Source organism: Pristis pectinata, unplaced genomic scaffold (genome assembly GCF_009764475.1).
Source record: "Pristis pectinata isolate sPriPec2 unplaced genomic scaffold, sPriPec2.1.pri scaffold_154_arrow_ctg1, whole genome shotgun sequence".
NCBI lineage: Eukaryota > Metazoa > Chordata > Chondrichthyes > Rhinopristiformes > Pristidae > Pristis > Pristis pectinata.
Window position 1 is genome coordinate 34223 of NW_026262491.1, and position 26251 is coordinate 60473.

Genomic DNA, 26251 nt, shown 5'->3' on the forward strand with positions numbered 1-26251 from the left:
CCGCCCCGGACCCCCGACACGGAGCCGGACCTGTCCCCCCCCGCGGCGGGGCAGGGGGAGGGGGGGTCCCGACCGTCTGCTCCGACCGGATCGCCGGCCGGAGAGCCCGGAATGTCAGAGGAGGACGAGCTGTCTGCGCCCAGGACGCCGGCATCTGAGGGGGGGCTGGTGCTGCGGACCCCCAAGGAGGAGGGGGAGGAGGGGGGCGAGCTCTTCCCCTCCCACCCCGACCCCGACCCCGACCCCTTCGAGGAGCTGGAGGGTGGCCCCCCGTTCCCCGGGCCCCCTGAGTCGGCGGGGGAGGGGGAGCGGCAGGGGGTCTCGCCCCCGCCCCCGGGACAGAACGGGACGGCGGGGCAGGGCGACGAGCCCCCCGCCCAGCCAGGGGAGACCAGGCGCCAGCGCCGCCCCAACCGCTTCCCCTGCCCCGAGTGCGGCAAGGGCTTCGCCTGCCCCTCCCACCTGGAGCGCCACCTGCGCACCCACACCGGCGAGCGCCCCTTCGAGTGCGCCGTCTGCGGCAAGACCTTCGCCACCCTCAGCCACCTGGCGCTGCACCGGCCCCGGCACGGGGCGCCCCGCCCCTTCGAGTGCGCCATCTGTGGCCGCTGCTACCCCACCTACTCAGAGTTGTCCTCCCACCAGCGCTTCCACAGCGGCCGCCGCCCCTACCCCTGCCAGCTCTGCCCCAAGCGCTTCTACACCTCCAGCGAGCTGCGCGCCCACCAGCTGGCGCACACCGGCGAGCGCCCTCACCCCTGCGCCTCCTGCGGCAAGCGCTTCGGCCGGCTGGGGCACCTGCTGGAGCACCAGCGGACCCACACCGGCGAGCGCCCCTTCGAGTGCCCGCTCTGCGGCAAGCGCTTCCACTCCAGCAGCAACCTGACCCGGCACCGCCGCTTCCACAGCGGCGAGCGCCCCTTCGCCTGCGGTGAGTGTGCCAAGCGCTTCTTCACCTCGGGCGACCTGCGGCGCCACCAGCAGACCCACGGCGGTGAGCGCCCCTTCTGCTGCAGCGAGTGCCCCCGCCGCTTCTACCGTTCCGGTGACCTGGTCAAGCACCAGCGCACCCACGGAGCCGAACGCCCGCACGGCTGCCCCTCCTGCGGCAAGCGCTTCTGCACGGGCAGCGAGCTGAAGATCCACGCCCGCTTCCACAGCGGCGAGCGCCCTTTCCCCTGCTCCCAGTGCCCCAAGCGCTTCTACACGGCCAGCGAGCTGCGGGTGCATGGGCGCACCCACACCGGCGAGCGGCCCTACTGCTGCCCGCTCTGCGGCAAGTCCTTCTACCGCTCCGGTGACCTGTCCAAGCACCGCCGCACCCACACCGGCGTCAAGCCCTTCGCCTGTGCCCACTGCCCCAAGCGCTACTACACGTCCAGTGAGCTGGGCGTGCACGGGCGCACCCACACCGGCGAGAAGCCCTTCCGCTGCCAGCTCTGCGCCAAGGGCTTCTACACGGCCAGTGTGCTGGCCAAGCACCGCCTGACGCACGCCGCCTCGCCCAGCGGCCTCTTCCAGTGTCGCCTGTGCCCGCAGCGCTGCCCCAGCGCCGCCCGACTGCGCCTGCATGAGCGCCAGCACTCGGGCGAGCCCGCCTTCCAGTGCGGCGTCTGCCAGCGCCGCTTCTACACCGCCGGCGGGCTCAGCAAGCACCAGAACGTGCATGGCCCCGAGGCCGCCATGGCCGACCAGCTGGCACGGGCGGCCTCCCAGCGCCTGGCCGACGCCCATACCCAGCAGCTGGCCGCTGCCGCCGAGCGGCAGCTGGAGGAGGAGCGGGCCCGGAGGCTGGCCGAGGGCGGCGGCCCCCCCCAGCCGGGCTCCGAGGCGGCCCCCGCCCCGCCGGCCGTCCGCACCGCCCCCCCGGCCCTATTCGAGTGCGGCATGTGCAAGAGGGGCTTCGGCTCGTGGCCTGAGCTGCTGGCCCACCAGCCGCAGCACGAGGGGGAGCGGGCGGTGCAGTGCGCCACCTGCCGCCAGCTGTTCGTGGCCCCCGCCGGCGCCGAGGGGGGGGCCGGCGAGGCGGAGGATGCCCACTGCCCCCTCTGCCGGGGGCACCTGGCCAGCTTCGACATTGGTGGCTTCGGCCTCAGTGTCTCCAACTTCGAGCTGTGCCTGCAGGGGGCCTTCCCCACCCCCTCCGGCTGGGACGGGACCCCCGTCGCAGACCTGTGCGGGCAGGGTGCTCTCACCCACCCCTCCACCTGGCAGGGGGGCGCCGGAGGGCAGTAGCCGGCTGAGGTGGCAGGGAGGGGGAGGGAGGGAGAGGGAGAACCCGTGACACTCTCACCACTCCCTTCCCACGCGTAGGGCCTCCCACCCCACCTCCCCAGCCAATCCCTACAGCAGCCCCGGGGCAGAGAAGGCACGGTGGGGTAGCTTGTGGTGGGGGGGGAACGAAGGACAGGGGAGAGTGGGGAGGGGGACGGAGGGGGCAGCATGTGATGGTCAGGGAGAGTGAATGCGTCAGCGAGAGCGGATGTGTCAGAGTGAATGGCCAGCAGAGAGAGTGAGAGAGAGGGGGGGAGAGAGACAAAGGAGGGAGTGAATGAGAAGCAGAGAGAAGGTGAATGAGCAGTGGGGGGGTGGGGCGTGCGGGGACGTGAGAGGGGCCGAGGGAGGCCGTAACCAGTGTTGTGAAGTCCATGCCTCCAGCCCAACCACCCCTCCCCTCCCCCACCCCACCCCCGAGCAGCCCCCCCCCCACCCCCCCGGTGCGGGGTCCTGAGCCAAGCCCTCGCAGGAAGCAGGCAGCCCCAGGGGAAGCCGGAGGAGCCCCCTCCAATGACCGGGCACCCTTTTGCCTCGAGCTGTCGCTTCTCCTCTGTACAATGTGAATTAAAATGGAAGGTGATGATACAAAACCTCGGCGTGGCCGGTTCTCTGAGGGAAGGGGGGTGGGTGGGGGTCAGTCCTCTGTGGGGAGGGGGAGGGCATCGGTTGTCTGTGGGTCGGGGAGAGGTTGGGGTCGGTTCTCTGGGGAGGGGGAGGGAATCGGTTGTCTGTGGATCGGGGAAGGAGTGGGGTCTGTTTTCTCGGGGAGCAGGGTGGGGGGGATCTCGCTGTCATTGGTGTGGGGAGGGGGCTGGGTGTCCTGGGACACCAGTCACTGGACGTTACCCTGCAGGAACGGCAGCGTCAGGATGGGAACGGTCCAATGGCCTTCACTGTGAGAGGGTCTGAGTCCGAGAGTCGGGACATTTTGCTCCAATGATCCCGGGCCCTGGGGAGACCACTCCTGGAGTATTGTGGATGGGTCTGGGGCTCCCCACCTGAGGGAGGATCTACATGGGACAGAGGGGGAGCAGCGAAGGTTCCCCAGATCAATTCCCAGGATGGTTGGGGGTGGGGGGTTTGTCCCATGAGGAGAGATGAAGCAAATTGGCACCGTCCTCTCTGGGGTTTAGAAGAACCAGAGGTGTTCTCACTGAAACGTCCAAACTCCTTACGGGGCCTGACAGGGTGGATGGGGGGGGGAAGGGGGGGGGGAGGGTTGGGGGTGGGGAGGGTCTAGAACCAGGGGTCACAGTCTCAGAATGAGGGGTCGCTCGTTCAGGACAGAGTCTTTGCAAATCTGCATCCCCCACCCCCCAACACATTCTCACCCACTCCCTCCAGATTCCACTCTCACTCACATGCTGGGGGCAAGTTACAGTGGCCGATTACCCCACAGACCCGCCGGTCTCTGTGACGTGGGAGGAAACCGGAGCACCCGGGGGAAACAGGGAGAATGTGCAAACTGCACACAGGCAGCAGCTGAGGTCAGGATCGGACCGGGGTCTCCGGAGCTGAGCCACTGTGCTTGCGTGGGGGATGGGGGGTGAATGGGGAGGTGGGGGGGCAACGTCGGCGAGATACTGGACACGACTGGAAGTGTGGCGCTCTCCCTGCCTCTAAGCCGGAGGGGAGGAGGGTGGTCACGGAGCAGCTATGTCACACTGGCGTCAGAGAACTGCAGATGCTGAAAGTCTGAAATAAAGTGCTGGAAACACTCAGCGGGTCAGGCAGCGTCTGCAGAGAGAGGACCAGTCAACGTTTCAGGCCAAAGACCTTCGTCAGGACCGAGGAAGTGAGTTTTAATTGAATTTAATGAAAAGGTGACTCAACGTATTGAGGACAGTGCAGCTGATGTGGTTTACGTGGACCTTGGTACGAGAGTTGATAGGGTCCCAGATGGGGGGAGTGGTCCAAAAGGATGGAGCCAATGGGATCCAGGGCAGGCTGGCAAACGGGATCCAAAGAGAGCTTGGTGATCGGAGGCAGCGGGTGACAGAGGAGAGTTGTTTTTCTGACTTGATGACTGTGAGCACTGGTGTACCACAGGGATCAGTGCTGGGACCCTTGCTGCTTGTTATAAACATTTAAGTGTTGTAGAACAGAGGGACCCAGAAGAACAAGTACATGGTTCCCTGAAAGTGGTGTCACGGGGAGACGGTGGTGAAGAAGGCATTTGGCACGCTGGCCTTCGTCAGCACTGAGCGTAGAAATTGGGACGTTATGTTGCAGTTGCAGGAGATGTTAGGGGTAAGTTTTTTACTCAGAGAGTGGTGAGTGTGTGGAATGGGCTGCCGGCAACGGTGGTGGAGGCGGATACGATAGGGTCTTTTAAGAGACTGTTAGATAGGTACATGGAGCTGAGTAAAATAGAGGGCTATGGGTAAGCCTAGTAATTTCTAGGGTAGGGACATGTTTGGCACAGCTTTGTGGGCCAAAGGGCCTGAATTGTGCTGTAGGTTTTCTATGTTGTACAAGTCGTTGGTGAGGCCGCACTTGGAGCACTGTGCACAGGTTTGGTCACCCTGTTATAGAAAAGACGTGATTAAACTGGAAAGGGTGCAGAAGAGATTTACGAGGATGTTGCCAGGACTCGAGGGCCCGAGTCATAGGGAGAGGTTGGCCAGGCTGGGTCTTTATTACTTCCAATGTAGAAGAATGAGGGGCGATCTTATAGAAGTGTTTAACATTATGAGAGGCATAGATAAGGTGGACAGTAACAGTCTTTTCCCCAGGGTAGGGGAGTCCAAAACTAGGGGGAATAGGTTTAGGGAGAGGGGGGAAAGATTTAAAAGGGAGCTGAGGGGCAACTTTTTCACGCAGAGGGTGGTCAGTGTGTGGAACGAGCTGCCAGAGGAAGTGGTTGAGGCTGTTACATTAACTACATTTTAAAGATATTTGGACAGGTACACGGATAGGAAAGGTTTAGAGGGAGATGGGCCAAACACGGGCAAATGGGAATCTTGGTCAGCATGGACCAGTTGGGCCAAAGGGCCTGTTTCCGTGCTGTGCGCCTCTGGTCCTGATTTGGACGTGAATGTCGGAGGTATGATTTGTAAGTTTGCAGATGACATGGAAGTTGTGTTGATGATGAGGAAGGTTGTTGGAGACTGCAGAGGGTATCGATCAGCTGGTAAATCAGGCTGAGGAATGGCAGATGGAGTTTTATCCTGGTAAGTTTGGACTGTATTTCAGGGGGACTAATTGAGGCTGGGACATACACCATGAAAGATAGGACCTGAAGAAGTGCCTAGTGTACAAGTCCAAGGATCCCTAAAGGTGGCAGCACAGGTAGATAGGGTGGCGAAGAAGGCACATGGGATCCTTTCATTCGACCAGGTACGGAACACAGGAGCAGGGAGGTTTATAGAACAATTTCATAAAACGCTGGTCAGACCTCAGCTGGAGGACTGCGTGCAGATCTGGTCACCACACTACAGGAGGGAGGTGTCTGCACTGGAGAGGGTGCAGAGGAGATTCCCCGGGGTGTTGCCTGGGACGGAGCGTTCCAGTGATGGGGAGAGGCCGAGTCTGTCCTCCCTGAAGCGGAGGAGGCAGAGGGAGGACCTGACTGGTGAGGCCGCACTTGGAGTTCTGTGCACAGGTTTGGTCACCCTGTTATGGGAAAGACGTGATTAAACTGGAAAGGGTGCAGAAGAGATTTACGAGGATGTTGCCAGGACTCCAGGGCCTGAGTTACAGGGAGAGGTTGGCCAGGCTGGGTCTTTATTCCTTGGAACGTAGGAGAATGAGGGGCGACCTTATAGAAGTGTTTAAAATTATGAGAGGCACAGATAAGGTGGATGGTAGCAGTCTTTTCCCCAGGGGAGGGGAGTCCAAAACTGGGGTTGAAGGTGAGAGGGGAAAGATTTAAAAGAGACCTGATGGGCAACTTTTTCACCCAGAGGGTGGTGAGTGTGTGGAACGAGCTGCCCGAGGGAGTGGGTGAGGCAGGTACAACAGGGTCATGTGAGGAGCACTTGGATAGGTAGGTGGCGGGGCAGGGCTGAAGTGTGGGGAAGAGACGGGATGGGGTGAAGGACCCTGCCCCCTCTGGTAAAGGGGAAGCCATGGTTCAGGAAGGCTTTTCCAAGGCAGCTGTGTGCAAGTCTCATCATCGGAGCAGAGATGACGGAGGGAGTGGGAGGGGGAATAGGGTCCTCACAAGGGAGAGGAGGGAGGGAGGGTGGTCAGTGGTGGGAGTGTCTGGGCTCATCCTTAATGCTTGTTCCCTGCTGCACTGCCCCGTCAGTAGAGGATTACATTGGACACGTGCCAGAGAGGCCCTTCAGCCCACCAGTCCGTGCTGGCCCCTCTGCTCCCTCCACCTCCCCGTGTAGGTCTCCACTTCCCCTCTCTCCTCAGCCCCCCTTCCCCCAGCTGCCCCCTCCCCAGCCCCCCTGTAAACACATCGGGGGTGCTGCCCTCAGCCCCTCCCTGTGGGGGTGGGTCCCACACTCTCACCGCTCTTGGGGGAGGGGGAGGGGGGTAATCCCCACGGGCGTCCCCGGGACCCTCTCCCACTGACCCCTCTGGTCCTGCTCCTGCCCACCAATAGAAACCTCCCCCCCCTGCACCCACTCCGTACCCCTCCCCCCTTCCTCAGGTTAAAGCCTCCCCTAGACCCCCCCTCAGCCGCCTTCTCTCTGTGGGTCTGGGGGGGGGGGAGGTGGAGGGAGAGGGGAGACCACCCTTTCCCGATGCACCAACCTCCCATGCCTGGGATCACAGGGTGATAGTGCAGTCACAGAGACAGGCCCTTCGGCCCACCCTGCCTCTGTACTAACCCCACCCTCCTACATTCATTCCACCCCCCCCCCCCCCGCCGCCCTGCTCCGTCAGGCACCTGTCCAGATGCCTCTTCAGTATTGCCACTGTCCCCGCCTCCAGCTCCTCCTCATTCCAGACACCAACGTGTCAACAAATTACCCCTCAGGCCCCTTCAAACCTCCCACCTTAAACCTACACCCCCCCCCCCCCCCCCTAGTTTTAGACACCTTTACCCTGGGAAACAGACACTGATGATCTACCCTGTCCACGCCCCTCATGATTTTATAAACCTCTGCCGTGTCACCCCTCAGCCTCCTTTGCTCCAGGGAACACAGTCCCAGCCTGTCCCATCTCCTTGTAACTCCTGTCCTGACAACTTACTTGTGAATCTTTCCCGAACGCCCTCCAGCTTAACCTCACCTTTCCTGTGGTGTGGTGACCAGAACCGTGCACGACGCACCAAGTGCGGTCTCACCAACATCCACAAGCTGTAATATGATGTCCCAACTCCTGTACTCAACGCCCCATCTCTCTGTTCCACAACACTCCCCAGGACCCTGCAATTCACTGTGTAAATCCTGCCCTGGTTTAACTTCCCAAAATACATCACTTTGCCCCTATCCGAGTTAAATTCCACCTGACCTTTCCTTGGTCCACTTTCCCAGTTGATCGAGGTCCTGCCGTAACCCCAGACACCTTCTTCCCCGCCCACCACACCACCCACCCTTGGTGCCATCCACAGATGTACTGACCGCGCCACTTACAGTCTCAGCCACAATGTACGTGACAGACAACAGCGACCCAGCACCGATCCCTGCGGCTCACCACTGGTCACAGGTCTCCAGTCTGAGAAACAACCCTCCACCCCTGCCCTCTGCCTCCTCCCACCAAGCCGATGTTGGATCCAATTAGCCAGCCCGCCCTGGATCCGATGTGGTCTAACCTTCAGGACCAGCCTACCGTGTGGGACCTTGTCAATGGCCTTGCTAAAGTCCACGTAGACAACATCTACCACCCGGGTGGAACCCACGCGGTGCAAACTCCACACAGACAGCGCCGGAGGTCGGGATCGAACCGGGGTCTCGGGAGCTGGGAGGCAGTGGCCCTGCTGGCTGCTCCTCTGAGGCCATTCAGCCCAAAAGGCCTGTTCCATATAAGAACAAACCAGCTGCCCTCTCCCCACAAGTGATCTGGTCCATCCCAACCCTCTCCACCGCCCCCCCCCCCCCCACCAACCCAGTTCTTCTGGGACTCTACAAATGATCTCTGTGCCCACCCAGCCCCCAGCAAGAGCCCCGACTGTCTCTCCCCCTCCCTCTGCAGGCAGCGCTCCAGATCATCGGCGCTCTCTGCGGGAAGGAAAGCTTTCAGAGGGGGTGTCCGTCCACAGATCCCTGAAGGAGCAGGACAGCTGGATACGGGGTTAGAAAGGCAGACGGTTCACTTTCCTTCGGCCGAGACACGGAGTGTAAGGTCAGGGAGGGGAGGCTGGAACCGTGTCCGACACCAGTGAGACCCCAGCCCGACACTGGGGACAGCTGTGGTCACCACATCCCAGGGGAGACGGGGTCCCACCGGAGAGGGTGAGGGGGAGGGAGTTTACGAGGATGTTGTCGGGACTGGAACACCGTCACTGTGAGGAGAGGTGGCAGAGGCTGGGGTTAGAACAGGGGAGGCTGAGGGGAAACGGTGGAGGGGTGTAAAATGGTGAGGGGTCTGGGCAGAGTCGGTCGGAAGGAGCGATTTCCCCGAGACCAGGGGCAGGAATTTACAGGAACCGGGGCACAGATTAAGAGGGGAGAGGAGGGGAGGTGTTTCCCCAGAGGGTGGGGGTCTGGGACTCACTGCCTGACGGGGGGAGAGGCAGAGACCCTCCCCACAGTTACATAGCAGGGGGTGGGTGAAGGGCCGTGTCCTGTAGGGGTACAGACCCAGTGTGGGACGGTGGGCGTGCAGTTCCCCACTGGCAGGGACGGGATGGGCTGAATGGTCTCCTGATTCTCTGACTTATTGGAATTGGCAATTGGTTTATTATTGGTACGTGTACTGAGGTACAGCGAAAAGCTTTTGTTTTGCATCCTGTCCAGACAAATCCTTCCACACATAAGTACATCGAGGTAGTAAAAAGAGAAACACAATGCAGAATAAAGTGTTACAGTTACAGAGAAGGTTCAGTGCAGGCAGACAATAAGGTGTAAGGGCCATGATCAGGTAGATTGTGAGGCCAAGAGTTCATCTTTCAGCGTACAACAGAACCATTCAATCGTCTTATAACAGCGGTATAGAAGGTGTCCTTGAGCCTGGTGGTACGTGCTTTCAGGCTTTTGTATCTTCTGCCCGTTGTGAGGGGGTAGAAGAGAGAATGACCCGGGTGGGTGGGGTCTTTGATTTACCGAGGCAGCGAGAAGTGCAGACAGAGTCCATGGAGGGGAGGCTGGTGTCCGTGATGTGCTGGGCTGTGTTCACAACCCTCTGCAGTTTCTTGCGGTCCCGGGCAGAGCAGTTGCCGTACCAAGCCGTGATACATCCGGATAGGATGCTTTCTATGGTGCATCGGTAAAAATTAGTGAGGTCATCGGGGACACACCGAATTTCCTATGCCTACTGGGGAAGTTGAGACGTTGGTGAGCTTTCTTGGCCGAAGCGCCCATGTAGCTGGACCAGGACAAATTATTGGTGATAGTTAGGCCTAGGAACTTCAAGCTCTCGACTCTCTCCACCTCAGCATCGTTATTGCGGTCAGGAGTGTGCTCTCCGCCCCGCTTCCTGAAGTCAATGACAAGCTCCTTCGTTTTGCTGACATTGAGGGAAAGGTTGTTGACTTGACACCATGTTACTGGGCTCTCTCTCTCCTTCCTGTACTGTGGCGTAAAATCTTTTTCTTTAATGATCAAAGCCTAGTTCCAGGTCAGAAGTGGGGATGTTCACCGGTGACTGCACAATGTTCAGTTCCATTCACACCTCAGCAGGTGAAGCAGCCCGTGCCTGCCTGCAGCAAGACCCAGACAACATTCAGACACCGGCTGAGAAGTGACGGGTAACATTCACACCACACAGGTACCAGGCGGTGACCATCTCCAACAAGGGAGAGTCTGACCACCTCCCACTGACATTCTCATCACCTAGTCCCCACCGTCAACATCCCGGGGTCACCACCGACCAGAAACTCAACTGGACCGGACACACAAACACCGTGGCTACAGGAGCAGGTCAGAGACTGGGTATCCTGTGGGGAGTGACTCACCTCCTGACAGCCCAAGGCCTTTCCCCCATCTACAAGGCACCAGCCAGGAGTGTGATGGAACACTCTCCACTGCCTGGGTGGCTGCAGATCCAACAACTCTCGAGAAGCTCGACACCGTCCAGGACAAAGCAGCCGCTCGATCGGCTCCCCGTCCACCTCCCTAAACACTCCCTCCCTTCACCAGTACACAGTGACTCCAGTGTGAACCGTCTACCCAGGCTACTGTGACAGCACCTCCCAAACCCACCACCTCCACCACCCAGGAGGACAAGGGCAGCAGGTGCAGGGGAACGCCACCACCTGCAGGTTCTCCTCCAAACCCCTCACCCTCCTCACTGGGAAATCTGTCACCGGTCCTTCACCCTCACTGGGTCTGAACCCTGGAACTCCCTCCCCAACAGCACGGTGGGAGCTCCTTCACCTACACCTGAAGGACTGCAGTGGGTCAGGAAGGCAGCTCACCAACCACCTTCACCCCCCCCCCACCCCCACCCCCACCCCCACCCCACCCCCCAACACTTCTCCGGGATAACTGGGGATGCTGCTCCCGTCAGTGACGTTCTTATGAAGAAATACAAGAAAACCATTGAAGTTTATACAGATATGTGATGTTTTTATTCAAACGTCGGGAATCTGACATTAGTTTTTCGTTTGAGTGAAGTCTTGCTGGAAGATATCGTCGCTGGTGAAGAACGGTGTCGGGGAAAGGAGGGCGATTTTTGGAGCAATGGCGACCTGCCTTTCCCACAATGCCGCGCGGCGGCGCAAGTGCCCTACCGATTGAATGGGCCAGGCAGTGACTGTGCAGAATAGCTGCAGCGGGAAGCCATTTGCAGGCTCTCTCTCTCTCTCTTCTCCCTCTCCCCCCTCCCCACTCCTCTCTCTTGCTGGGTCGGGCTGGGGTTATTCGTGCAGAGAGCCGCTGATTGCAAGGGTGGGCATTGTTTGCAAAATTAAAGCCGAGCGGGAAGGAGGGAGAGGACGAGCCGGCTTTGCATGAGCAACAGTGGACACCCAGGTAGCAATGGCAGCGTGAGCAGGGCCCGGCAGCGGACAAAGGGCGGCAGGAGGAGGCGCCGCGGCCGGGGAGGGGGGTAAGACTGCATTTCGCTGATTGCATGCGGCGGGGGCTCCTGCATCAGCAGCCGCTCACCCTCACACCTCCCCTCCGCTGCACCGCTGCACACACCCACTGTCCGCATTGCAGGCACCCCGACCCAGGGCAGGCACATCGACCCAGGGCAGGCACACGCTCTCCGTCATTTGCACGCGTGCACACCCCTCCTGCTCATTGCACGCGTGCACACCCCTCCTGCTCATTGCACGCGTGCACACCCCTGCCCATTGCACGCGTGCACACCCCTCCTGCTCATTGCACGCGTGCACACCCCTGCCCATTGCACGCGTGCACACCCCTGCCCATTGCACGCGTGCACACCCCTCCTGCTCATTGCACATGTGCACACCCCTCCTGCTCATTGCACGCGTGCACACCCCTCCTGCTCATTGCACGCGTGCACACCCCTCCTGCTCATTGCACGCGTGCACACCCCTGCTCATTGCACGCGTGCACACCCCTGCCCATTGCACGCGTGCACACCCCTCCTGCTCATTGCACATGTGCACACCCCTCCTGCTCATTGCACGCGTGCACACCCCTCCTGCTCATTGCACGCGTGCACACTCCTCCTGCTCATTGCACGCGTGCACACCCCTGCCCATTGCACGCGTGCACACCCCTCCTGCTCATTGCACATGTGCACACCCCTCCTGCTCATTGCACGCGTGCACACCCCTCCTGCTCATTGCACGCGTGCACACTCCTCCTGCTCATTGCACGCGTGCACACCCCTCCTGCCCATTGCACATGTGCACACTCCTCATTGCACAGGTGCACACTCCTCCTGCCCATTGCACGCGTGCACACTCCTGCTCATTGCACACTCCCAGCTTTGCGCGCGCACTCGCCCCCCCGTTGCACGCGCACACTCGTGCCCTGTGCACACTCTGCATGTTGCACGGCCGTTCAGCACCCCCCCCCCGTCACGTGCCCGCACACCCGCCACCCTGTCGCGCGACCCCCCCTTTCACGGCCACGCGCGCGCGCTCCCTGCTGCACGTGCACTCACGCCCCTGCCCGAGCCCTCGGCCCCCACCCCCCGCGTGGGCGCGTGCACCCCCCTCACCCTTGCATGCACACGCACTTGCTCCACCCTCACACGCGGGTGCGCGCTCTCCCCCCTGCACGCGCCTCCGCCGATCCCCCCCCCGCTCTCCCCTCCCCCTCACCTCCCCATCTTGCTCCCCTTCACCCCTCCCCTCCTCCACTCTCTTTCCCTCACCGCCCTCACCCCCACCCCCCCTTCACCCTCTCCCCATCACCCCCTCCCCCTTACCCCCTACACCCCTCGCCCTACCGCCTCACCCTCAACCCACCCCCTCCGCCCCCTCAACCCCCCACCTCTCACATCCCCCCAAAACCCCTTCCTCCTCCCACCACAACTTCCCCCTCACCTCCCCCTCCCCTCCCCACCTCCCCTCACCCCACCCCCCCTCACCACACCCCTCGCACCCCCAATCTCACCCCCTCCCCCAATCCGTGTACACAGACCCTCGCCCAGCGAGGACACCCGGTGTCCGCCCACACACTGCCCCCGGTGAGGTGTGTGCCGGAGCCCCTGGGCTCAGCCGTGCAGTGCGAGAGGTGTGACCTGCCCCCAACCATCTCTCTTCCCTCACTTCCCCAGGCGGAGGGGTGCGGACGTGGATTCTGCAGCACGCGATCCGGGCAGCGAGAGTCCGCGGCACCGCAGGTGTGGCGGGGGTTAACGTGGGAACATCTGGCGGCTGCAGGCCGACAAAGGCAGACCCCCGTCCTGTCCGTCCGCAGCAGGAGAGACCACCTGCCGGCAGGTGAGGCAGTCGGCTCTAACGGTCTCTGAGCCCACGGGTAATCCCACGAATCCGCGCTGTTCCCTCGGTCCTGCATCAGTCCCCAGTCAATCCCACTGCCCCGCTCCCTCCCCACAGCCCTGTGTCAATCCCAAACTAATCCCACTGCCCCGCTCCCTCCCCACAGCCCTGTGTCAATCCCAAATCCCATATCCCCACTCTCTCCCCGCAGCCCTGTGTCAATCCCAAATCCCATATCCCCACTCTCTCCCCGCAGCCCTGTGTCAGTCCCAAACTAGTCCCACTGCTCCGCTCTCTCCCCACAGCCCTGTGTCAATCCCAAACTAATCCCACTGCCCCGCTATCTCCCTGCACCCTTCGGCCCAACTGGTCCGTGCCGACTGTGTTGCCCAGCGAGCTGCTCCCATCTGCCCGCGTTTGGCTCAGAGCCCTCTAAACCTCTCCTATTCATGGATTTATCTGGATGGGTTTTCAATGTTGCTAATCTGCCCGCCTCAACCACTATTCTTGGCAGCTCTTTCCAAATACACACCACCCTTTGTGTGAAGAAGCTGCCCCTGACGTCCCTTTTAAATGTCTCGCCTCTTGTTTTTAGTTTCCCCTCCCTGGGAGATGGGCTTTCACCCTGTCTGTGCCCCTCATGATCTTATGAACCTCGATCAGGTCACCCCTCAATCTCCCACGTTCCAGAGAATAAAGTCCTAGTCTACCCAACCTCTCCTTGTAACTCAGGCCCCCAAGTCCAGGCAACATCCTGGGAAATCTGTTCTGTACTCTTTCTAGTTTAATACCATCTTTCCTATAACAGGGCGACCAAAACTGTACACAGTGCTCCAAGTGCGGCCTCACCAACGACTTGTACAACTGCAACATAACTTCCCAACTCCTGTACTCAGTGCCCTGACTGATGAAGGCCAGCGCGCCAAACGCCTTCTTCACCCCCCTGTCTACCCGAGACGCCACTTTCAGCGAACTATGCACTTGCACTGCTTCGTCCCTCTGTTCCATAACACTCCCCAGGGCCCTACCATTCGCTGTACAAATCTGACCCTGGTCTGATCTGCCAAGATGCAATACCTCACATTTATCAGGATTGAAAGCCATTTGCCAATCCTCAGCCCACAGACCCAGCTGATCCAGATCCCCCTATAAGTTTTCATAACCTTCCACACTGTGTACAGCACCACCAATTTTAGCAACACCTGCAAACTTACTAACCCTGCCTCGTACATTCACATCCAGATTGTTCGTATAAATTACAAACGGCAAAGGTCCCAGCACCGACCCCTGCGACACACCACTGGACTCAAGCCTCCAGTCTGAGAAACAACCCTCGACCATCCCCCCCCTCTGCTTCCTACCACTGAGCCAATTCTGAATCCAATCCGCTCTCTCCCCCTGGATCCCATGCGATCCAACCTTCCAGACCAGCTGTGAGAGACGTTGTCAAAGGCCATGCTGAAGTCCAGATAGACAACATCCACTGCCCTCCCCTCATCTACCCTCTTGGTCACCTCCCCAAAGGACTCCAAGAGATCTGTCAGACACGACTTCCCGCACACAAAGCCGTGCTGACTGTCCCGAATCAGACCCTCTCTCTCCAAATGTTGGTAAATCCTGTCCCTCAGAATCCCCTCCAGCAACTTATCCACCGCTGACTTTAAACAATGCTACCACATTAAGGTGTATAAGTCCCCAGGGCCTGACGGGCTATGCCCCAGGTTATTGAGAGAGGCGAGAGATGAGATTGCTGGCGCCTTGACCTAGATCTTCACGTCCTCTCCACAGGCAAGGTCCCAGAGGACTGGCAAGTAGTTAATGTTGTTCCATTATTCAAGAAGAGAAATAGGGATAATCCTGGAAATTATAGACCGGTGTGTCTCACGCTATTAGGGAAGCTATTGGAGAGGATTCTTAGGGATAGGATTTATGAGCATTTGGAAAACCGTGGCCTAATTAGGGACGGTTCGTGGGCCAGCCACTTCTTACTAACTTGACTGAGTTTCTCGAGGAGGTGACAAGGGTGATTGATGAAGGGAGAGCTGTGGATGTTGTCTGCATGGATCTCAATAAGGTGTTTGACAAGGTCCCTCATGGAAGGTTCATCCAGAAGATTAAGATGCGCGGGATTCACGGTAACTTGGCTGTTTGGATTCAGAATTCTCTTGTCCGTAGAGGACAGAGGGTAGTGGTTGATGGGACTTATTCTGGCTGGAGGTCTGTGACTAGTGGTGTTCCGCAGGGATCCGCACTGCTGTGTATGATGTATATAAATGACCTGGATGAAAATGTGGATGGGTGGGTTAGTAAGTTCACAGACGATACAAAGACCGGTGGTGTTGTGGACAGTGTAGAAGATTGCCGAAGGATACAGCGGGATATAGATCTGGACAGAGAAATGGCAGATGGAGTTTAATCCGGCCAGGTGTGAGGTGTTGCACTTTGGGAGATCAAATGTAAAGGGACAAGACACAGTTAATGGCAGGACCCTGAACAGTGTTGATGTACAGAGGGATCGTGGGGTCCAAGTCCACGGTTCCCTGAAGGTGGCCGCACAGGTCGACAGGGCGGTAAAGAAGGCGGACAGCATGCTTGCCTTTATTAGTCGAGGCACTGAGTTCAAGAATCAAGAAGTTATGTTGCAGCTTTATAAAACTCTGGTTAGGCCGCATCTGGAGTATTGCATTCAGTTCTGGTCGCCCCGTTACAGGAAGGATGTGGAGGCTTTAGAGAGGGTGCAGAACAGGTTCACCAGGATGCTGCCTGGATTGGGGGAATGTGCTGTAAGGAGAGGTTGGACAAACTTGGGTTGTGTTCTCTGGAGCGGCCGAGGCTGAGGGGAGACCTGATCGAGGTTTATAAGATTATGAGAGGCATAGACAGAGTAGACAGCCGGTATCTTTTTCCCAGTGTTGAAATGTCTACTACTAAAGGACATGTATTTAAGGTGGGGGGGAAGGGGTAAGTTCAAAGGGGATGTGCGGGGCAAGTTTTTATATACAGAGAGCGGTGGGTGCCTGGAATGTGCTGCCAGGGGTGGGGGTCGAGGCAGATACGACAAGAGGGGTTTAAGAGGCTCTGAGACAGGCCCATGGATGTGCAGGGAATGGAGGGATGTGGACGCGGTGCAGGCAGAAGGGGTTAGTTCAGTCAGGCATTTAATTATTCATTCAGTAGTTCTGCAAAACAATGTGGGCTGCAGGGCCTGTTCCTGTGCTGGACTGTTCTGTGTTCTATTTACCACTCTCCAGTCCTCCAGAACCTCACCCGTGGCCAGAGATGAAGCAAAAATCTCTACAAGGGCCTCTGCAGCACTTCCCACAAGGCCGGAGAATACACCAGGTCAGGCCCTGGGGATTTATCCACCTTAATGCACCTTAAGGCCCCCAGTACCTCCTCCCTGCCGATTCGTACGTGGTCCACAAATTACCGCTCATTTCCCCCATTTCCTGACCCTCCAGTGTTTTCTCCACAGTGAAAACTGTAGAGCAATATTCATTAAAAATCTCGCCATCTCCTCTGGTTCCACACACAGACGGCCGTGCTGATCTTTAATGGAACCTATTCTCTCCCTGGCCACCCTTCTACTCTTAATACCTGTAGAATCTCTTGGGATCTTGCCTCTCCTTGCCTGCCAGATCCTTCTCAGATCCTCTTTTTGCCCTCGTAACTTCTCTCTTCAGTGCACTCCGACACTTCTTGCAGTCATCAAGAGGTTCACTGGTTCCCAATTGCTTACGCACAGTGTACGCTTCCCTCTTTTAGTAAACCAGATCCTCCATATCTCTCCTCAACCAGGGTTCCCGAAACCTGCCAGCCTTGCCCTTCACCCTAACAGGAACATGCAGGCCTTGAACTCCTGACATCCCACATCTAAAGCCCTCCCACTTGGCAGACGCTCCTTTCCCTGATCTCGTCCAATCAACCTCTGCAAGATCCTGCCCAACGGTTCCAAAATTTGCTCTGCCCCAGTTCAGGACCCTAACCTCTGAACCGGTCGTATCCTTCTCCAGAATGATTTTCAAACTAATAGAGTTATGGTCACTGGACCCAACGTGCTCGCCGACAGACCTTCCACTCCCTGCCCGACCTCATTCCCCAGGAGGAGGTCCAGTGTTGCACCCCCTCTGGTAGCTCCCTCTGTATATTGATGAAGGAAGCTTCCTTGGACACATTTCACACAGTCCACTCCGTCCAAGCCTTTTTCACTATGGTTGGCCTGGTCCATATCAGGGAAGTTAAAATCTTCAACTAATACTACCCAAGTATGTTTACAGCTGGCTGTAAACTAATCCCACTGCCCAGCTCTCTCCCCATGGCCCTGTATCAATCCAAAAAGTGTTCCCACTGCCCTGATCTCTCCTGGCAACCATGCGTCAATCCTAAAGTAATCCCACGAATTCGCATTCTAGTCTCTATCCTGTATCAATCCCCAAACTAATCTCACTGTCCAGCTCTGTCCCCACAGCCCTGCATCACTCCTGATCAGCGTTTAGGGGGGATTTTCGATGATGCAACCAGTCAGGATAAGTATCCCCCTGTCCTGCTCTCTCCCCAGAGCCTTATATCAATCCCAAACTAATCCCACCGCCCAGCTTTCGAATATCTAGTATTAATCATAAACTATCCCACTGCCCCGTTCTCTCCCCACACCCCTGTGTCAATTCCCAAAGTCATCCCACTGCCCAGCTCTCTCCCCATGGCCCCGTATCATTCCAAAAAGTATTCCCGCTGCCCTGATTACTCTCACATCCCTACATCAATCCCAAACTAATCCCAATTTTCTCCCCATAACAATCACTAACGTACCCCACTGCCTCCAAAATCTGCAGTCAATCCTAAACATCCCATTTCCCCGCTCTCTTGAGAAGGTCTGTATCACTCTGAAACTTTGCAAACTGCCTTGCGTCTCCTGACAGCCCTGTATCAGTCCTAAAGTAATCCCACAAATCCGCACTCTCTTGTCTGAACTGCACCAATGCCAAATTAATCCCACTGTCCCACTCCCTTCCCTCAGCCCTGTATCAATCCCAAACTAATCCCACTGCTCCGCTCTCTCTGTACGCCCATGTATGAATCAAAATCTATCCCACTACCCCACTCACTCCCTTCTGTCCTGCATCAATCCCAGACTAATCCCATTGCCCTGCTCTCTCCCCTCTCCCCACAGAATCCAAAAAATCATCCCACTGCCCCATTGTATCCCGACAGCCACGTGTCAATCCTGAATTAATTCCACGGTCACAGTCCCCACCCAGAGCACTGTATCAATCCAAAAAGTATTCCCACTGCCGTGCTCTCACATAACTGCATCACAAACTAATCCCAATTCCCCACTCTCTCCCCACAGCCCTGTAACAATCACTAAACTCACTGTCCTGCCCTCTAGCTTACAGTGTTGTATCATTCCCAAACAAATCCCACGAATCCGCTCTCCCCTCTCCCTCCTGTGTCAATTCTAAACTAATCTCCCTGCCCCATTCTCTCCCCACAGACCTGTGTCGCTCCTAAATTAGGTCTGGTGGGGATCTTCGGTGATGCAACCAGTCAGGATAAGTATCCTCCCGTCCCGATCTCTCCCCACAGCCCTATAAAAGTCCCTAAACTTACCCCACCGCCCCAGTTTCCAAAAAACAGTCCTGTTTAAATCCCAAACTAATCCCAGGGATCGGCTCTCTCCCCTCTGTCTGCCTCAATCCCAAATCATTCCCACTGCCCCCTCTCTCCCCACAGCCTTATATCAATCCCAGACATCCCACAACCTCACACTCTCCCTCCCTGCACCCCTGTTCCAATTTGACGATTATCCAAATGCCACACTCTCTCCCCACAACACTGCAACATTCAAAAAGGGACATGGGCATAATCCTGGAAATCATAGACCAGTGAGTCTCACACGGTGGTGGGGAAGTTACTGGACAGGATTCTTAGGGACAGGATTGATGAGCATTTGGAAAACCGTGGCCTAATCAGGGACAGTCAATGTGGCTTTGTGTGGGGCACGTCGTGTCTTACTAACTAGATGGAGTTTTTTGAGGAGTTGACGAGGTAGGGCTGTGGGTGTTGTCTGCATGGATTTCAGTAAGGCATTTGACGAGGTCATCCAGAAGATTAAGATGCACGGGATCCACGGTGATTTGGCCGTTTGGATTCAGAACTGGCTTGTCCGTAGAAGACAGAGGGTAGTGGTCGATGGGACTTATTCTGGCTGGAGGTCTGTGAGCAGTGGTGTTCCGCAGGGATCCGCACTGGGACCTCTGCTGTGTGTGATGTATATAAATGACCTGGATGAAAATGTGGAGGGTGGGTTAGTAAGTTCGCAGACGATACAAAGATTGGTGGTGTTGTGGATCGTGTAGGAGATTGTCAAAGGATACAGTGGGATATCGATCTGTTGCAGATATGGGCGGAGAAATGGCAGATGGAGTTTAATCCGCCCAAGTGTGAGGTGTTGCACTTTGGGAGATCAAATGTAAAGGGACAGGACACGGTTAATGGCAGGATCCCTAACAGTGTTGATGTACAGAGGGATCCTGGGGTCCAAGTCCACAGCTCCCTGAAAGTGGCCGCACAGGTTGATAGGGCGGTAAAGAAGGCGGACAGCATGCTGCCTTTATTAGTCGAGACACTGAGTTCAAGAGTCAGGAAGTTATGTTGCAGCTTTTTAAAACTCTGGTTAGGCCGCATCTGGAGTATTGCATTCAGTTCTGGTCCTCCCGTTACAAGAAGGATGTGGAGGCTTTGGAGTGGGTGCAGAACAGGTTTACCAGGATGCTGCCTGGATTAGAGGGCATGTGCTATGAGGAGAGGTTGGGCAAACCAAGGTTGTGTTCTCTGGAGCAGCAGAGGCTGAGGGGAGACCTGATCAAGGTTTATATGACTGTGAGAGGCACAGATGGAGTAGACAGCCGGGATCTTTTTTCCCAGGGTCGAATGTCTAACACCAGAGGGCATGCATTTAAGGTGAGAAGGGGTAAGTCCAAAGGAGATGTGCAGGGCAAGTATTTTACGCAGAGAGCGGTGGGTGCCTGGAATGCGCTGCCAGGGGTGGGGGTGAAGGCAGATACAGAGGTGTTTGAAGCTCTTAGACAGGCCCATGGATGTACAGAGAATGGAGAGAGGTGCACAATGTCTGGGCAGAAGGGGTTAGTTTAGTTTGGTGTTTAATGAGTTAGGCACAACACGGTGGGCCGAAGGGCCTGTTCCTGTGCTGTACTGTCCTCTGTTCCACTCTGCAATCCCACGGCCCCTGCTCGCTCCCCGCAGCCCTGTGCCCTGACCCATCCCTGTCGCTCGGTGTCTCACCACCTCTCTGCCTCTCTGTCCGGCCGGCAGGCGGACGGCGCCCCCTGAGCCCGGGAGTCGGGACACAGCACGGCGGGATGGAGCAGGAGGCTCGCTCGGAAGATCCAGCGCAGGACGTTGAGGAGGAGGAGGACGACGACGAGGAGGAGGCGGAGGGGGGTCCCGGCCAGGGCGGGGAGCAGGGCGAGCCCTGCCCCGTGTCAGGCACGGTGCCGCCACCCTGCCACTGCGCCGTCTGCGCCCGGGGCTTCACCTGCCGCTCGCACCTGGAGCGCCACCTCCGGGTGCACACCGGCGAGCGGCCCTTCGAGTGCTCCGTCTGCGGCAACCGCTTCAACCGCGCCAGCAACCTGCGGCGGCACCAGCGCTACCGCGGCCAGCGGCCCCTGGAGTGCGGGGCGTGCCCCCGCCGCTTCTGCGTGACTGGCGACCTGCTGCGGCACCGCCGAGCCCACGCCGGCGAGCGGCCCTTCCAGTGCGCCGCCTGTGGCAAGCGCTTCTGCCGGCTGGCCGTGCTGGAGGTACACCGGCGCTACCATTCGGGCGAGCGGCCATACCCCTGTGCCCGCTGCGCCAAGCGCTTCCACACCGCCAGCGAGCTCAACCGGCACGCCCGCACCCACTCGGGCGAGCGCCCCTTCGCCTGCCCCGACTGCGCCAAGCGCTTCTACACTGCCAGCAAGCTGGGCGTGCACCGGCAGATCCACACCGGCGAGCGGCCCTTCGCCTGCCCCGACTGTGCCAAGCGCTTCTACACGGCCGGCAAGCTGAGGCGGCACCAGCGGACCCACGACCCAGCCGCAGACAGCGCCTTCATCTGCGGCGTGTGCGGCAAAACCTTCGCCCGCACCAGCCACCTGGCCAACCACCAGCGCTCGCACCGGTGAGGGGGACCTCTCCCCAGAGCCCAGCCGGGCACAAAGACGTCCCACCCCGGGGAGATGTGGGGGGGGGGGGGGGGGGAGGGACCGCCCCCTGGCGCACACGCTGGCTCGCTGCCGTCGGGACCCCTGTACCCATCTACTGCAATAAAGGCTCAGCGGGCAGCTCCACCCTGCCGTGTCCTGCCGTGTCTCTGCGCGTCCGCCCATCAGCCTTCACCCTCCCCCGCCCCACTGCCCCTCCCCACCCCTCCCCCACTGCCCCTCCCCACCCCTGTGCCCACACCTCCCCCGCCCCACCCCCACTGCTCCTCCCCACCCAACACCAGTGCCCACCCCTCCCCCTGCCCCACCCCACCCCCACTGCCCCTCCCCGCCCCTCCCCCAGTGCCCACCCCTCCCCTACCCCACCCCACCCCCCATTGCCCCACTCCTCCCCCACTGCCCCTCCTCCCACTCCTCCCCCCATTGCCCCTCCCCACTCCTTCCCCTTCACACACCTCCCACTCGCCCACATCTCCCCTACCCCCCACTGCCCCTCCTCCCACTGCCCCACACCTCCCCCACCCCATCCCTCCCCCACTGCCCCCCCACTGCCCCTCCTCCCACTGCCCCACACCTCCCCCACCCCATCCCTCCCCCACTGCCCCCCCACTGCCCCTCCTCCCACTGCCCCACACCTCCCCCACCCCATCCCTCCCCCACTGCCCCCCACTGCCCCCCACTGCCCCTCATCCCACTGCCCCACACCTCCCCCACCCCATCCCTCCCCCACTGCCCCCCCCACTGCCCCTCCTCTGCCCCACACCTCCCCCACTCCCCCCCCACTGCCCCTCATCCCTCCTCCCACTGGCCCTCCTCACTTCTTACGGTCCCCACACCTCCCCCACCCCCCCCCCACCCGCTCTCCCCCACCCCATCCTCCCACTCCCCTCCCCATTCCCTCCCCTCGTCTCAGGCCGGGGGTAGGGAGGGAGGGAGGGGTGTGAACACAGGGTCGGTGGGGGGAGGGTGGGGGCGGGGGGCGGGGGGAGGGTGGGGGTGGGGGTGGATGGAAAAGAGCAGCAACACCAGGACTCCACAATCTGCCTTTAATTCGGCCGCTGTTCCCGGGCGGTTCTGTCGGAGAGAATCCCCGGTCCCTGCTCGGGGAAAGGCGGGAGGGGACGGAGGCTCTCGGGGTCCGGGCTGATCGGTGAATGGAGCCTTCACAGTCCGGCTGGAGGGGGGGAGTTTCGGCCTGGGGAGACAGGCGAGCGGTGGTCAGTTCGGGCAGGGGCCGGAGCGCGGAGACAACGCGTGGCCGCGCCGAGGCCGGACTCACCTGCTGCCGCCCGCTGTCCGGGCTGTGCGGCTGCGTTCCGCGAGTGGAGCCACAGGACGGTCCCAAACAGGACGAGGATGATCACCCCCATGGTCAGAGTGATGCCTATCCCAGTCGCCATTCCGTGCGCGCTCTCCTCGACTGGAAAGGATGGCACAGAATGATCCCACTCACTCCCACTGTCCGAACTACAACCGGACCCCACCCCTCTCACTCCCACCGTCCGAACTGTGACCGGACCCCTCCCCTCCCCACTCACTCCCACTGTCCGAACTACGACCGGACCCCTCCCCTCTCACTCCCACCGTCCGAACTACGACCGGACCCCTCCCCACTCACTCCCACTGTCCGAACTGCGACCGGACCCCTCCCCTCCCCACTCACTCCCACCGTCCCCTCCCCTTCCCACTCGCTCCCACCATCCATACGCCCAGTGAGTGCCGCCAACGATGCTCCCAGGATGGCCTTGTACTCACAGATCTGCAGTATCAGCTCCACGGAACATCTGTCTGAGCCCAGAACGTTAGAAGCGATGCAGAGGTAAACACCGGAACTGTCCACCGAGAGATTCTGTACAACCAACGTTCCTTGAGAAGCTGCAGGAGGGATGTCACTGGGTCAGACACAGGGTGAAGCTCCCGCTACACTGTCCCGTCACACACTCCCGGGGCACGGGTCAGACACAGAGTGAAGCTCCCTCTACACCGTCCCGTCACACACTCCCGGGGCACGGGTCAGACGCAGGGTGAAGCTCCCTCTACACTGTCCCGTCACACACTCCCAGGGCACGGGTCAGACACAGGGTGAAGCTCCCTCTACACTGTCCCGGGACACACTCACTGTGTGAGGAGTTGAGCATCAGGTTCCGGTAGGAGTCCACCTTCCACCAGCTGTACGTCGGGGCTGGGTTACCGCTGGACGAGTCACAGGTGAGGATCACACTGCCACCGAGCGCCTCCTCCCCACTCATCGCACAGTGAGGGGGTGAGGGAGCCTCTGCGGAGCAGGAGACAGAAGTCAGTCTCCACCACAGCACCTCCTGCCCTGCTCCCCTGTCTCTGCCCACGTCCCCCCTCCCTCTCCGTTACATCTTCTCTCCCCACTGTTACTTCTGCTTCCCTCCACCCTGTCCCTCGCTCTCGCATTCCCTCCCTCTCCGTCCCTTTCCCCTCCCTCCCGTCCTCTGAACCCTCTGCTTCCCTCCACCCTGCCTCCGCTCCAACCCTCCCTCCTCAGGAGCTCCCTCCTCCTTCCTCCTGTCCCGTCCATCTCCCTCTCCTGTACTTCCCCTTTTCTCCTCTCTCCCTTTACTCTTTCTGCACCCTCTTTTACACTCCCTGCGCCCCCATCTCCCCCCAACTGCCACCCTCCCACTCCCTCACACCCCTCAGCTCCAGTCCCTCGTCACTCTCACCCTTCCTGCCAACTTCCATCAACTCCTCCCTCCCTCTCCCTCCCTCCTCTCCTCCCTCCCTCTCCCTCCCTCCACCCTCCCTCCCTCTCCCTCCCTCCTCCCTCCCTCCCTCTCCCTCCCTCCCTCACCCTCCACCCTCCCTCCCCCTCCCCCTCCCTCCCTCTCCCTCCCTCCCTCACCCTCCACCCTCCCTCCCCCTCCCCCTCCCTCCCTCTCCCTCCCTCACTCTCCCGCACCCTTCCTCACCCTCCGTCCCCTCCTTCTCCCTAGCCCTCTCTCCCACACCCTCCCTCACCCTCCCCCTCCCCTTACCACCCCCTCCCCTTCCACCCCACCCTTCCTCACCCTCGGTCCCGCACCCCACACACTCACTCCCCCTTCCTCCCCCTTCCTCCCTCACCCTGCCCCACACCCTCCCTCCCCCACCCTTCCCCCTCCCTCCCCCACCCTTCCTCTCCCTCCCCTTCCCCCTCCCTCCCTCACCCTGCCCCACACCCTTCCTCCCCCTCCCCCTCCCCCTCCCCCTCCCTCCCTCAGCCTGCCCCACACCCTCCCTCCCCCACCCTTCCTCCCCCTCCCCCTCCCCCTCCCCCTCCCTCCCTCAGCCTGCCCCACACCCTCCCTCCCCCACCCTTCCTCCCCCTCCCCCTCCCCCTCCCTCCCTCAGCCTGCCCCACACCCTCCCTCCCCCACCCTTCCTCTCCCTCCCCCCTCCCTCCCTCACCCTGCCCCACACCCTCCCTCCCCACCCTTCCTCCCCCTCCCCCTCCCCCTCCCCCTCCCCCTCCCTCCCTCAGCCTGCCCCACACCCTCCCTCCCCCACCCTTCCTCCCCCTCCCCCTCCCCCTCCCCCTCCCTCCCTCAGCCTGCCCCACACCCTCCCTCCCCCACCCTTCCTCTCCCTCCCCTTCCCCCTCCCTCCCTCAGCCTGCCCCACACCCTCCCTCCCCCACCCTTCCTCTCCCTCCCCTTCCCCCTCCCTCCCTCCCTCCCTCACCCTGCCCCACACCCTCCCTCCCCCTCCCTCCCTCTACCCTGATTACCCTCTCCCCATCTGCTGCTCTCTGCCCCACTCCCTCCCTCCCTCACCCTGCCCCACACCCTCCCTCCCCCTCCCTCCCCCTCTCCCTCCCCCTCCCCCCTCCCCCTCCCTCCCCTTCCCCCTCCCCCTCCCTCCCCTTCCCCCTCCCTCACCCTGCCCCCCACAATCGCCCGCCCCCTTTCATTCATTCACTGCTCTCTCTCCCTTCCCCTCCACCACATTCCCGCCCAGCCCATTTACCACCAGTCCCTCCCTCTACCCTGCTCACCCTCTCCCCATCTGCTGCTCTCTGCCCCACTCCCTCCCTCCCATAAAAAACTCACAAGCACTGTGGTTCCTTCCATCCCCGCTCCTCTCTCTCTCTCAACCAATCTCTCCCACCCTTCCCTCCTCTAACCACTCCCCCCACCACCCCCCACCGCCCCTGCCCGTCTCCCCCATTCCCCCTGACACACCCAGCACATGCAGCCTGACGGTCTGGATGCGGGACTGGTGATCCCTGGCGGGGTTGGTGGTGACACACTGGTACAGCCCCGCATCTTCGCGCTGCGTCCCCTCGATATAGACACTGCCGCTCCGCGTGGGGTGGTCGATGAACCTCGCCCGGGATCCCGTGCCCCAGGGGCTTCCGATCACCGCTCCGTCCTGGAACAGGATGACCTGTGGATACCGAGGTACAGTCAGTCCCGAGGGGGTGAGGGGCAGGGGGATCGGACTGGGTGTGGGGGGTTGGGATTAGACTGGGTGGGGGGAGTGAGGGGCGGGGGTCAGTCTGGGTGTGGGGGGATTGGGATTAGACGGTGGGGGAGTGAGGGGCAGGGGATTAGTCTGGGTGTTGGGGGGGTTGGGATTAGACGGTGGGGGAGTGAGGGGCAGGGGATTAGTCTGGGTGTTGGGGATTAGACGGTGGGGGGAGTGAGGGGCAGGGGATTAGTCTGGGTGTTGGGGGGGTTGGGATTAGACGGTGGGGGGAGTGAGGGGCAGGGGATTAGTCTGTGTGTTGGGGGGGTTGGGATTAGACGGTGGGGGGAGTGAGGGGCAGGGGATTAGACTGGGTGGGGGGAGTGAGGGGCCGGGGATT

General features: G+C 60.1%; 2 protein-coding genes across 2 annotated transcripts; one reads left to right on the forward strand and one right to left on the reverse strand.

Moving 5' to 3' along the window:
- Window positions 1-6: 6 nt before the first annotated feature.
- On the forward strand, window positions 7-21480 carry LOC127567172 (zinc finger protein 850-like). Its single transcript, XM_052009868.1, has 4 exons — window positions 7-2234; window positions 11251-11323; window positions 12901-13204; window positions 20540-21480. Exons 1-4 carry the CDS (start codon window positions 112-114, stop codon window positions 21394-21396), a joined length of 3357 nt encoding a protein of 1118 aa, XP_051865828.1. The 5' UTR covers window positions 7-111; the 3' UTR covers window positions 21397-21480.
- A 1017-nt stretch (window positions 21481-22497) lies between these two features.
- LOC127567173 (immunoglobulin superfamily member 11-like) lies at window positions 22498-25830 on the reverse strand (the record flags this gene model as incomplete). The annotated part of the gene is made up of 5 exons (XM_052009869.1): window positions 22498-22630; window positions 22715-22855; window positions 23191-23310; window positions 23555-23710; window positions 25626-25830. Coding segments are annotated over 5 exons (654 nt in total), but the record flags the coding sequence as incomplete, so codon positions are not given.
- Between the last annotated feature and the right edge of the window lie 421 nt (window positions 25831-26251).

Bases quoted from the DNA above. Each gene is read 5' to 3' on its own strand.
- LOC127567172 (XM_052009868.1), top strand. From the start codon at position 112: ATGTCAGAGGAGGACGAGCTGTCTGCGCCCAGGACGCCGGCATCTGAG. The intron at 2,235-11,250 runs GCCGGCTGAGGT...GCAAAATTAAAG, and splicing joins GGGGGCGCCGGAGGGCAGTA to CCGAGCGGGAAGGAGGGAGA. The intron at 13,205-20,539 runs GTGAGGCAGTCG...TCCGGCCGGCAG, and splicing joins GAGAGACCACCTGCCGGCAG to GCGGACGGCGCCCCCTGAGC.